The sequence below is a fragment of the Eimeria maxima genome, genomic scaffold, assembly GCF_000499605.1.
Source record: "Eimeria maxima Weybridge genomic scaffold, Emw_scaff982, whole genome shotgun sequence".
Lineage (NCBI taxonomy): Eukaryota > Apicomplexa > Conoidasida > Eucoccidiorida > Eimeriidae > Eimeria > Eimeria maxima.
Genome location: NW_013566907.1, coordinates 1 through 13,311, shown reverse-complemented (window position 1 = coordinate 13,311; position 13,311 = coordinate 1). Strand labels below are relative to the sequence as shown.

General features: G+C 50.5%; 2 protein-coding genes across 2 annotated transcripts; one reads left to right on the top strand and one right to left on the bottom strand.

Annotated features, from left to right (window-relative positions):
- Nucleotides 1–95: 95 nt before the first annotated feature.
- Nucleotides 96–6,843, bottom strand: EMWEY_00046850 (AFG3 ATPase family protein, putative; the record flags this gene model as incomplete). The annotated part of the gene is made up of 13 exons (XM_013483156.1): nt 96–245; nt 650–801; nt 1,051–1,221; nt 1,628–1,766; nt 2,632–2,715; nt 2,963–3,072; nt 3,755–3,898; nt 4,028–4,150; nt 4,390–4,606; nt 4,725–4,800; nt 4,950–5,101; nt 5,259–5,654; nt 5,752–6,843. The coding sequence occupies 13 exons, from the start codon at nt 6,841–6,843 to the stop codon at nt 96–98; spliced, it is 3,006 nt and encodes a 1,001-aa protein (XP_013338610.1).
- Nucleotides 6,844–11,402: 4,559 nt separating this feature from the next.
- EMWEY_00046840 (hypothetical protein, conserved) lies at nt 11,403–13,310 on the top strand (the record flags this gene model as incomplete). The annotated part of the gene is made up of 2 exons (XM_013483155.1): nt 11,403–12,845; nt 13,240–13,310. Coding segments are annotated over 2 exons (1,514 nt in total), but the record flags the coding sequence as incomplete, so codon positions are not given.
- Nucleotide 13,311: the final 1 nt, after the last annotated feature.

Genomic DNA, 13,311 nt, shown 5'->3' with positions numbered 1-13,311 from the left:
TATATATATATACATGCAGTACCAGCTAAAGCAGCAGGTACGGGCACACAAGAGCCTGACGAGCATTGTCGCGGTTGCTGCCTTGCAACATCAAGCTACAAAGCAAGCTTAACAAAGTCCGGGCAAATACAGTCTATCCGTTCCGTGAAGCCACAAAGGATCCTTGCCTTTTCCTTTTCCCTTAGGAGATCCTTTACTCGCTCGTACTGGGCGCTAATCAAATTGCGAACTTCATCATCCACGAGCTGCACGTACAAACGGGCAGCGACAACAACTGCAAAAGTGTGGGTTGAATGTACGCTGACACGGAATCATGCGAAATTTTGGACGCGTCTGCTTACACCCACATGCACTTACACACGCGCAGGTATGCACACGAAAATCCAGATGAAAAGCAAACGAAAATGATGAGGTAAAAAGGGTAGTGGGACAAACGAAAAGGCGTGAAGAATCACAACCCTCCATTCGCCGCACAACCAATCACACCGATGAGAGCGCAGGCTCAGCGAGGTAGTCGTTCAAGTGCTAGCGGCATGGATATAAACTCACACGACTCCTCTACGAAGGCTAAAGTAAGGGAAAGTGCGTGCGTGTCGCTAATCGCATTTTCAACTGCACCAGGTAGCCTGGCATGTACCGGTCTTCTCACCTGCGCCGTAGCATCTGAGAAAAACTGATAGGGGTCCTGTGGGTTTTGTCGAGTGCGCTTCAAGTTGACCAAACCGACTTTCGGGTTCATTCCTAATTGCATGATTATTAAACGGGCCAGATGAGTGGCCTTTTCAATGTCATCGACGGCACCTACGAACCGAACCGTACGAAGCGGAACCAAAACACGTTTCACTCATAAAGGTTCTATACTGTGCAGCGTTCGAACTAATACTAAGATGGAACTGCACAGGTAGTCAGACAAAGGAACGAAAAAGTCACGTGATGCTCCTTTGGTGCGTTCGCTGGTCTTGTAGGATGCTCCTGGAAATATCCTTGACCCAAACCTACCGAGCCTAAACGGGGAGGCCCTGCAATACCCTCAGGCCCATTTCCACTCACCGCTGGATATACATCCCATAAAGAGCTCCTCCGCCGCTCTCCCAGCAAGACACACGGCAATTCTGTCTAGAAGGGCATCTTTCTCATAGAGTTCCACAGGAGGCGGCATCTGCTGACTGAATCCCATGGCTCCGCTGTCCCTAGGAATGATAGTTAATTTGAGCACCACGTCTACTCAAGCATATCACAGGCTCAAGCACAGGCAAACGAAGTAATAGAGCAGGTATTTCACACAAACATCCAGATATCCAGATATGCTCGTGCACTTCTGTTGGGTGGATGCAATCGATGGAGCTGTACCTTAGTGCAAACAAAGCAACGAAAGAACCACGGTGATATATAACGTAGCTGATATACAACTACGGCGGACAAAGCTACCATACGAATGTATGAGAAACGGCATGTATGTCCAATAAAAGGGCAGCCAAACAGATGAACAGGAAGAGGTGTGCGAGAATAACTGGATATACGCAGGTACAGCCTGAAGCATTGACAACGACACAACCTAGCAGCCTGTCGACATAGCCGCGTCCGGGTGGCAAGCCAGGCCAATTACAGGAAGTCTCGGTTAACCCACCAGCGTGTTTCAAGAACCACCCTGCAACAGCATGCCCTGCCTCATGAAGAGCGATCGTCTTCTTTTGCTTCTCTGACATCAGGTTTTTTGTGTTGGAGGGAAGACCCGCGATAATCCTCTCGACAGCCAATTCAAAATCCTGCGCCCAAACCCTTGCCCTGCTTCCAAACCTAGAACCCTTCCCCTTTTTCTCTTTGACGCTCTTCGCCTGACTCTCGATCTGAAATGCTGTACTGTGCGTATCGTGTGTTTGGAATTGCGTAATTAGATTTTACAATACGTACCCGCTGCTCAATGCCTCGTTTCGTTCGCCTTCTCGCTGCATATATTGCCGCCTCGTTGCATATGTTCGCGATGTCAGCGCCAACCTTGAAGGGAAGAAGTCGCATGTGAAATTGGAAGTAAAAGTAGAGGACAAACGACCAATGGAATGGAAGGCCAATAGAATACACATAAACAACGTAACAGCCTTGCACTAATGACATAATACCCGTAATTCGAACCCCCCGAATTACATGTATCCACACCCATCAAGGAGCGTGTATCTAAATAAATGCGCGTACATACGTGACTCGACATCCGTAAGACAAAAATGCGCTTTGCCGCCCAACTTCATATCTATAGACCTAACGAATCTTGTGGTACACTGAAACAAGCCGGCATGGATACGGGCGTCCTTATTATACAATCATAGACTATTCCAGCTATGAGAATCTGTTGCCACACGCTGTATATACATATCAATACATCTAGTCTATGTAGGGAACTTCGGCTGCAGGCAACTGCCGGCGTGCCTCGTCCTGCATGAAAATGTTCGTGGACGTGGCACCCCATGCGGAGAAACACTCAGCAGCCAGCCGCACAAACAGCGAACGGCAAAGGAGATGCAAGCTGAGTTGGCGATGAAAGTGAAATGAAAAGGAAGAAGTCACGAAAGGCAGGTGTAAGGTCGAGGGAGGGAAACGTTCACAGGTAGACAACGGAAAAGGGAAAACAGAGTTTACCATGCCGGGGGTGAGCGCAGCCATTCGCTCTGCCAGGGCATTTGAATCGACACGAGGAGACAACTTGAGAGGTTGGAGATGGACCTGAGTAGGCAAAACAAAGGGAAACAGGGAGAACCGAAGGTTGGACCATCTTGACTAAGTGAAGAATTGGGTATTGCAAGCACCCGAGAGACGCCCAGCAACAGAAAGTGCAGTCGCACTAATTTCTAGCTCCCAGGGGAGCAGAAGAGGAAGCTACAAGGCGTGCACACCAAGAACGGAGAGCATCCAAGGTCATCACGTGGGCGGCTACGCATGCCTCCAGGTCATTAGATGGGCGGCTACGCACCTTGAATATCTCAGCTCTTTCCTTAACGTCTGGTCGGTTGATGACCACCCTCCGATCGAACCTTCCAGCTCGCTTCAGTGCGGCATCTAGAAGGTCCTCTCTGTTGGTGCCTGCCGGGAAGATAAAGGGAGTTCTGCAGCAATATAATTTGCTTCGTGCTTTAAAACTGACAGATATAGGAAAGATAAGATATCCAAGTGCATTACACGTGCTGCTCCGTGCAATGAAGATGTGAGACCCCAACCTTGTGCAGGTATACGCACAAGTGTCCATGGACTCTAATCAAAGGCGCCTGCATATTCGTTGAATAATTAATGCCTCCCGGTGAGGGCACAACACGAATGCGCCTCTAGTTAGCATGTACTTCCAATCAGACACGTACACGTGGGCACGTGTACGTGGACTTATTTAGTAGTGTGCTGAAGTATGTGCGCAAACATCCACATGCATTTACAGGAGACGTAGAGGGTAGGAAAACATACACCTCCTTAAAAATCTACCGGAACTGAGCCGTGTATGCCAAGGTGTTTTCAGTATGTGTGCACACGCATTGCTGTCTGCATTTCTTTCCCAGCACGCAGGATATGGTTGTCAGCAGCATCTTTTGTAGTCCAGAGGGAAAGGAAAGAATCATGAACCCTCTAGTTTGATAGCCTCCTGCATACCTGCGGAGCACACAGGAGACAAATATACAGACGACTTCTAGGAAAAGAAGTCGTGTGTATATTGTCCAGCTGCATCCTAACAGACCTGCAGTGCGCATGCATGGCATAGGGAAGGCAAGTCAATTACCTGCCAAGACGACCACCGACTCATGTGGTGAAAACCCATCCATCTCCACGAGAAGCTGATTCAGGGTTTGTTCCCTTTCGCTATTCGCAAACTGCGTGCTGCGACTAGCACCAACGCTATCTATCTCGTCTATCCATATAATAGCTGCAAACAGCACACTCCGAATCTAGGGCACCAAATATTTGGAGAAACACCTGGAACTCAGCTCTCAGGATACGACAACAAATTCCAGTGCCTAAAACCTCAGAGCAAAACCCTGAATCCTGAACGTACAAGGCGCCGCCTTCCTGGCTTCATCAAAGAGTTCTCGGACTCTCGAAGCTCCGACGCCTACAAATAACTCAACGAAATCGGAGCCGCTAATTGAGAAGAATGGAACTCCTGCCTCGCCTGCCACTGCCTGTACACCCCAACAAACATGAACAATAGAGACCGTAGAGATACAAGGTCCAATCGACTAAGCTAAACGAAATAGACACACATGTATTTTTGGCTTCAACCTAATATATTCACCGAAGCGGCAAGCAGTCACCAACTGCTGAATGCACGGGTAGAGGGTTTGCTTGCCTTAGCGAGCAACGTTTTGCCGGTACCCGGTGGTCCAACTAACAGTGCTCCCTTAGGAAGCTTCGCACCCATTTTCTGGAATGCTGTGGGATTTTTGAGGAAGGAAACGAACTCTGTAATCTCTCGCTTGGCCTCATGCAAACCTGAGTGGCGAATTCCACCCCACAACTCAAGCAAGCAGGCATCGCAGTACTCCAAACTAGAACTCCCAAACAACGCAAGTCCTGTTGAATGCCCGCCTTGTAAAAGCCACGTACCCGCAACGTCAGCGAAACGAACCTTGACCTGCGCATAAAGCAGCGCAGCATATAGCATTTTACAGGCATTTGCTGGAATTCTGAAGCCCAAACTCCCGCGCAAACTCACAGTCTACCTCCAGGGCGCCCCACTACAGGTGACTCACTGTATCTGGCTTAATGCGAGCTCGCTTCGAGCTGCTGTTTCCCAACAGACGATTCAGACCGCTCGCGCTCCCGCCCCTGCAAACGAAACGCTACACCCAAAACACTAATCCATGAAGTCGGGGCATCAAGAATGATTACTTTTCAAGAAGTACTACCGCTTTGCAACTCCTTGTAGTAATGAGCCCCGTGATAAGAAATTTAGTTCTTAGGGTGTAGTTTTGCACCGGTTGACACCTCCTCCCATAAGAAAATCCCTGGCAATGGTGGCCATAATTAAAAAGAAGAACGCAGAGGCTACCAAATCTCCAAGACTCAAATTCCAGCCCTCTTCGACGTAGATTGGAAGGAAGTCTTTCGGGTGTATGCCGAGAGATGCCTGGCAGCCAAACCAACAGCAGACGAGATCTCAAAAGCAGGACGAAACATTACAGCAGCAGCAGCAGTAAGGCACTCAGTAAGACAATGACCTCAATACATTTTCTGAGGACCAAAAACGCGTAAAACAAATAATAAGGAGTGGGTCTCCCGCCTACCTGGAAATGTTCCATCTTTTCTATGAAGCTTTCGGGTGTAAGCCCTGTCTTGAATCTGACGATATGTTTCTTAGTGAGCATATCCGTTAGCTTGGGCGGCTGCAGCGGCGGAAGTACCGAAAATTGGTACTGCTGCTGAGCCTGCTGCTGCGTGTCATTTCGCTGCTCCTGCTGTTGTTGCTGGTATTGCTGCACGGCCATTGCCTGTTGCACCTGTTGCTGCACCTGGTGTTGCTGCTGTAGGTACAACATCACTTGATGTTGCTGTTGTTGTTCCATCGCTTGCAGCTGCTCTGGTGTTGGGGGTGCTCTGACGACAGCAGTGCAGCGGCCCCTATCCCCAACAACGACGACTTTCTCTACCAAACCTCGAGCGACATATGAACTAAGAAACTCCTGTGCAATCACGCAGGCACCACGGATGCACAGTACAGCTTCTGTTCCTGCTGTTTATTGATGGTGTACCTGGGTTGAAGAAATTCTAATGACCAACCTGTAGTGACAGCTGAGGCTCCACGACTCTCGACAAAAGCGACAGAGCAAACACCCAGATGCCCAGCCATATGCACATACGAAGCAGCAGATGCTGCAGGGCGCCGCCGGTTGGAGGAACAAATGGAAGCCGGCTGCTGCCGCTGTTGCTGTTACTGCTGCTACTACCTTCGCTCTGTTTCAGGGCCTCTTTCGGGTAAAACGCCTCGAAGCCAAGAGGCACCCGCCTTGTACTGTTCCCAGGGGCTGCTGAATGGCCAGGACCCCGAGGGTCTCTAGTGCTCTCCCCTCCGCCATCGTTGTTAGTGGTTCCGGTATTGCTGGTTCTGCTGTTGGTACTACTATTGCCACTGCCTTCATTTGTACTGCTGGGACTCTGTTTACTGGTGCTTCCCTCACGCTGCCTGCAGGTGCTGCTGCTGGAGCCGCTGCTCTCTCCAAGAGACTCTCCCCGCTTACTGCGGCTGCAGAGAGCAATTATGTCTTGCGAGAGGCGTTGCAGCAGTGTACTTGCTTCTGGCTGCTTCTGGCCTGCTGCCGCCGCCGCCGCATACAGCTGCCGCAGCAAGGGCGACAGCACTTTGTCCAAGACTTGTGCAGGGAGTTCAGCTGCCGAATTTAACAGACCTTCTTCTGCCTTGTAAAACAGCTGCTGCAGCTCATGCTGTACTTGCTGCTTGTGCAACCAATCGCGTCGACGAGCTACCTTCTCCAGCCACTGGAGACGCTGCAACTCTTGCTCCTTCAACAGCCGAATGTTTTCCAGCCGTAGCTGTTTGTCAGCACCACTGCTAGGTAAAGTAGCTGTGTAAAATCCCTGTTCTCCCCCATTCCTCGCACTCCCACTGCTCCTGACGAGCAGCTCTCCCGTGCACGTATGAAAGAATGCGGCCGCCAAACGAGGCGTTATACACCGCCCCTGCTGTTGTTGCGGCATCCTAAGATACCCTACAGGTGCATGATTGAAGGCATGCAGAGTTCCTGCTGCTGTTTTTACTTGAGTTGTTGCTGCTACCCGAGCCACAGCGATTTGGGTATTCCGTGAGAACCAGGACTGATGAAGGAGCTGCCTAGCATACGAGGCATGGCACATCACAGGAACACGTCGAAAACCATCGGAAAAGCACAAGACGGGCCGCACGCCTCGCTGCAGCAGCAGCCAATGTGCTGCAGCAGGCTGCATGCCGGCCCCGCTGTAGCTCCCACTGCTAGTGCAGCCGGCAACTATAAGCGCGCAAAAGAGTTCCTTTCACACGCTGTCTCCACGGTTGCTTCCATGTGGCGGCAACCCCTTTGGGGAGGCAGTTGCTCCTTCCTCCCTAGAAGAAACTCTTGTTGGGGTTCGTGCTGCTGTCTCAAGCGTTGCAATGGCAGGCCTCTGGAATACGCTCTGCCCCGTATATTCACTTTTCAGAGACAAATAAGGTCCGATTTAAGGATACAAAAAAGGGCACAGGGATCTACACCGTCCAGCTGAAGTACCGGCGGGAATAGCCAGCACGGGAAGCAGCAGCCAATCTTCGGTGTCTGTCAGCTACAGAAGCGGGCTCTTACCCCCCAATACACCAATGATTCCTGATCAAACGACTGCACATGCAAACTCCACTTCTGCTACACTGAAATTAAAGGTTGACGGGTACTGCCAAACGAAGAACCGCGGGACTGAGGGGCTGGCAGCTGCGGCTACTGGAAGCCAAATTTCCTTGCATTACAAGGGTTGCATGAGGAACTAGAAACTGGCCAGCCCAATATGTTGATGTTACAGTGTGTATGCAGGCTGCTGCTGCAGAAATGGTGGTATCTTCCTTCGATGATGCTGTGCAAAGCTGCCTTGCGTTTATCTGCGTCGCTGGTTAAGTTTAGCTCAACACTCCCACACAAAAAAGGTCGAATCGAGAGGCGTTGTTTGTAGTAGTTGTGATTTCATATAACTCAGGCACGACGCGTCTGCTCATCTCGGGTATGACAGTTTTAGGGTGCTGTACCCCATGTGGACTGAGCTTGGTTCGAAGTCTTTCCATGTGTGTGGCAGCATAGCGTGGTAGGTGTGAAGCCGGTACATACATTTCCATTTCCTTTCACGGTATACTTTCACGGTATATACTGAGTGCCATGTAATTATTGAGCAATTGCCTGCATATTTGTAGGACTTTCTGTCCGACGTGAACACTCTGAAGCTGGTGCATAAACACTTAGCCAGCCCTAATAGGCAAACGGTAAGCAAGTAGAGGACCTCAACAATGGTATACGATGTTGACGAATACAGTGAAGAAGGCTGATGTGTTCCCGTTTGGGGAGCTGTCTTCCACCTTGAGTTGCAGCAAGGTTGCAGCCCACGGAAGGCTGCGTCCTCTCAAACACTTGAAGGCGTTTGCGTCATGGCACTCAAGATTCGAATTCTATGACATCAGGCGATATTCCTGAACAGTCTCCAGGCATCACGAGTAATTTGGCAACATTGGAGCTCGGATAGGAATCAGACTCAGCCTTACACAGTCGCACTTCGAAGTATACACTGGCGGTGTATGCTGCATTCAGTTGCATTGTAGGGATATATTTGTTAACAGGGTTTGCCTGCGTTTAGGTGTTTTTTGTGCTACTTGGGTGGGGTAATTGTTCATGTGCCAACTGTGGATGGACTGTGCTACGCGCCGTTTCTCGCGCAGCGTCTGGCGCTTTGGCTGCTCCCGTTAGGGCTCATGAAGCTCCCTCTTATGGCATACACTGTGTAATGTTGGCACATCTGTCTGCCGTTGGCTGATTAACCTTAGGCTGCGTGGCCAGCTGACCCGGGGCTAAGATCTTGACAGGGGGTCAGGGGTAACATACCTATTATTCTACATTGTGCATACATAAATGGACTAGAATGCGGTTTAGGGTCACAGCGACTTAATTTAGAGAGGTTTGGCCCTATTTTTCGAAGATCGCTTGGCAAAGGGGCACATTGGGCTATACGTAGTGGCAGCTGAGAGTCGCTGGCTCAATACACCGAGCGCATCACCAAGGTGATTCTTGGCGTTCTCTGCGTTTTCCCAACAGGTCAAGGCTTGTGCTGTGCAACTGCACTGGTATGTGAAGCGTGACAGTTCCATTTTCCTTTGAAACTTGCGTATATTAGACTCCCTAGATATTGAGAACGTTGCAGATATCGATCTGCTCAGCAGCGGGGGGTCTCTTTTGGTAGCAGACACACCGTGGGCTTCTCCGATTGTATGTTCAAGATTCAATTTGTACTGAAGTTTTACGGAAAATGCGCGACTGTGTTTAGCAGACTACGGAAAGGCCGGTGGAACAGCGCAGCGGGAGTAAAGGTCATTTTGGTTGCCTACGATGCGCTTTTCAACGGAGGAATATGTTTTCCGGGCGCGTAAGCACAACAGCGAATTCCCATAACCACCATCAAGCCGGCACTTTTGCAGAGCCTCCCGGTTCCCCAACGGATCCGGGCAGATATCTCATTGGGTACTCCAATGGGCGTAATATCAGTCGCAAGCTATGATAGCAACTAGTCAGAATGAAGAGACTCAGCAAATATGCCAACTTTATTTCGTGTTCTAGTTCGATTGCAGCCAAGGAATCGTACGCATATTAATTCTCTATTGACGCCTGGAAGCCTCTTCGTGTTCTTAACAGGATAAGTGCTGACAGGAATCGGAGGGCCATTGGCGCGAAGCTATTCCTCGTGAACATGGACAGGCCATCATTGCTTCCCCGATAACTATTACACGGATTGAACAGTGCAACGTAACGTTTGCAGTCGTCGAACTATCCGTTAATCGCTTCTGTTTCGCAACCCAAGACTCCCCAAAGTTCCTGCTTACTCGGCTCTGTTATATACTATTGCTTTCATCGTAATCTAGTTTACGTACTCTAAGTTCAAAGAGTTCCTTTTAACCCTGCGTCCATCAGCTGCCCTTTTCGGAACTACTAGGACGGCCATTGTCAACAAGACACATAGTTTACTCAAGCAACTCATTTTCACGTCCATTTTTTGTTATGATATATATAAAAGCCGGAAATGCTAACTTAGGAGGCAAAGCCGACAGTGTCGAAGACCAGAGCGAGATCAATTTAGACATCTTTTGCACACCTGGGAGCACTCTTCTGCGCAGCTTCCGCAACACCAGCTCTTCACGAACATCGGCAAACAACTTGTCAGCTGTGGTGCACAAACAGAAAGTGAGAGCACCGGCTGAAACATCCGAAGGCATCCCGGGATGCGCGGCAAATGGAAGGAATTACAGGTATGTACAGACATATTCAGGACAGGGATAACTACAGGAGGAAGTGGACTATTTCTGTGAGGCCTGTATGGCAGATTTAGCACAGTCTGTGCGGTGTTGAGAAATCTGTCTGGTGTGTGCAGGTGGACCCTTACCAGCTTCTTGGCTATGCGTACAATTTTTGCAGGCAGTTGTTGACAAGGTTTGCTTCCATATCATCTCATCTACTAGAAGGCTGGCCTGTGCTTTTATTTGGGGCTGCCGTGCACGAGGTGATGGAGCATGGTGCTGTGCACCTAATGGCAGTTCGCCCAATCTACCACAGCGCCACTCACCCGCTGCTCCCAAGACTCCTGCAGATTCGGGAAGTAGTTCCACTGTTTTAGTGCCTATCAGAAGTATTCAGGCTCCATTGCAGCTCGCACAGGATCCATAGTCCCACTCCCAAGCATAAACTGGCTTCCTATGCTGTATTCGCTTGCACTATGGGAATTTGTTAATGTCTTGTACGTGAGTTTAGGCGTTCTCCCGTGCGTGCAAGTTGTCTACTAGGACTGAGTAAGCCAACTGCGGACGGACAGTGCTACACACATTCTCACTTGCAGTTTCAGGCTCTTTCGCCGCCCCACTCAGGGATCCTGGATACTAATAAGCGTGGAAAGTTTCTTTTCGTTTACTGCTATCAAAAGCTTATTGGCTAAACGTGCAGCTTCAAACACTCCCCGAGTAAGGTCGCGATCACGCGTTAGATATTCCACGTTGCTGTACCTTGTGTGGTTGGCGCCATATATTTTAGTGTTGCTTGCTTTGGTACACAATTAAATAAAGCAAACTAATATTTTCATTACTTGTTTGACTATGGGTGCTCTTTGTAGTTGCCCCTTTTGTTGGCCGCACTCGAAGCTCTACTTGGAGGATTATGGGGCTCTGCAGGTTGCCAAAGTAGTGTAGATCACCGGTGCTACCCCAGAGTGAGAATAAAAAAAGTTTATAATAATATTATATATAGCCCAGGAGGCAAGACAAGATAGATCCCGTAGCTATGAACGCTCCGCTGTGCATGATCATATTCGCTTGTGCCCCGTATGTGGAGTAGCAGCTCACGCCAATCCTTCGTCAATCAGCAGTTGCAGTGTGTATGTATCGCTGGTTGCTGATTATTCTGTATTTATATTCATTTGCAAGATTGAGCTTTTTGCTGCAGCCGCCTTTCGACTGAAGGCGAGCGGGGGACGGCTTCTCCTTCGCTCGTATGGCATCGTGGGCAGCATTGTACCAACGTGGCTTGTTCGTCTCCCGCTTGTTTTTCCTGCACCACCTCCTCACCCTTGTCCGCGGAAAGCATCTTCTGTGTTTATTAAACTGAAATATAACCATTAATACGGCTTTATTGGCTCCTTTTTAACATAACGGGAACGGGAACGCTACGATGAGCGGGCATTGCGCTCGAGGGCTTCTTCGGAAAGCCAACTGCGCCATCCTCGCCGCTTTCTTCCTACTTCAGCGGCCAGACAGAGGCGATGCAGCATTCAGTGATCTCACTGGCAGCACAGTTGATAACATACTAAGACAGGCTGTCCCCCCCAAGCCTCCAGTGCAAACGCCCGCCCCGACGTTCCCTCAAGAGGCGTATGGCAAGGAGCTTCCGCTTCAGCGCCAAGATGCAGCCGCAGGCGCAACAGCTGGGGCGGCATCAGCAGCAGTTACTCAGGGCCCACCTTCTCGATCCGCCGGATATTTCCCCCAGTCTATGCAGGCCTTTGGAGGGGCCACCAACCCAGCGGCTGCTGTGCCTGCACTGCAGCCGCAGCCTGCTGCAGCGCCTCTAGCATCAGGAACTGGATCGGGAGTTGCATCTGGTTTTCCTTCGTTCTCAGTAGGCACTTCCAGCCTTCCAACGGCAGGTATATCGGGGGCGGGAGCAGTGGGAGGAGTGACGGGAGTAGGCGGCTGGCATCCAGTCACTTCCCGGTATTCTCGGAAGGCATTGGCCGCTGGCCTGACTGTGCATACACCTGAGGCAGGAGACGTGACAACAGCAGCACCTGTATCGGATACAAGCGTTCCAGTTGGCTTCTTTTCGAGTTCCACTGGGGTATACAAAGTCCCCCGCTTCCCCTCGAGCGTCCAGTCACTAAGCGAGCCCAGCGAAGAAGCCATAAGGACTTGTATCCTACGAGTACCGGCAACGAAGATGACAAACGGCTTTAGTGATACCCTGAAGTCGGGGGGCGTCAACATTATGGGTAATGCTTCTTCCCAGCTGCTGCGTTTCATCGCCACCAGCTCACCGCGCTATACCTCGAAGTTGAGTGTGCCTTTGGTGCTGTTTCAACGAGCAATGGGTGCACGAGTGAGCTACGAGATAAAGGTGGCGGTACCCAAAGGGTGCGTGCTGCTTCCTAGTGACCCGAATTTGGTGGGTTTTGTCAGGAGAGATGGTAATTATGTCGTGGAGGCGGCCGTTAGACTGTTTCCTGATATTCTCGCGGGGTACACCTCGTCTGTGGCTCCAGTTCCAGCTGACCTCGTGGCATTCGCTGCCGCCTTGCCGCCTGACTCGAACTTTCAGCCGGTAGGGCACTGCGTGTTTGTGGCCCACTTCAGCACCGCACCCGAGAACATTCGACTGTGGGCATCATATACGCAAGTCAGAGTGGAAGGCGATACTGCTCTAGGCACAGAGACGCTGCAGTTGGAGATCCCCCTAGTGTGCCTGCCACAGTCTCTACACCGAACTGCCATGTGGGCAACAAAGCTATACAACGGGACTGCGATTATCGTCGCTTTCAGCCCCCCCCCAAAGCCGGAGCCCGAGTGGTTCGTTCTTCGCACCTCCGGCGACGAAGGAGCGTTGCAGCGATTGGTGGGAGTACGTCCCTGAGAGTAGCAAACTTGTCGAAAGTGCTTATTTTACTTTTTTGCAAAAATAGAATAAGTGGACAGGAAGAGCTGCATAGGACAGAAGGATGATGCGGCGAGCGTAGGAGGCGTTTGACGGAATAAGCCAGTGTTGGGTTGGCGTATTTTCAGCTATTGCCACCCGGACGGTTCTGACTGATTACACCTAACGAATTTGTGGGTTGATAGGCGGGCACATTGTGGGGAAATCGATAGAAGCTGCAGTGCTGCAGGGACGTCTTACGTGCAAGCACGTGAACGGCGCCAACGAAAGTGGAGTGAGCAAGCAAGTACACATCCGCAGTTCTGTTTGTGTATAGGCATCTGTATGCTCACATTCAGTTGTGACTGCCGTGTTTGTCCAGAGTGGAGCTGAGGACTTTCCGGGGGCGGGGGGGGAGGGAAGCTGCCGGGGGGAACGCATTTACAAATCGTTA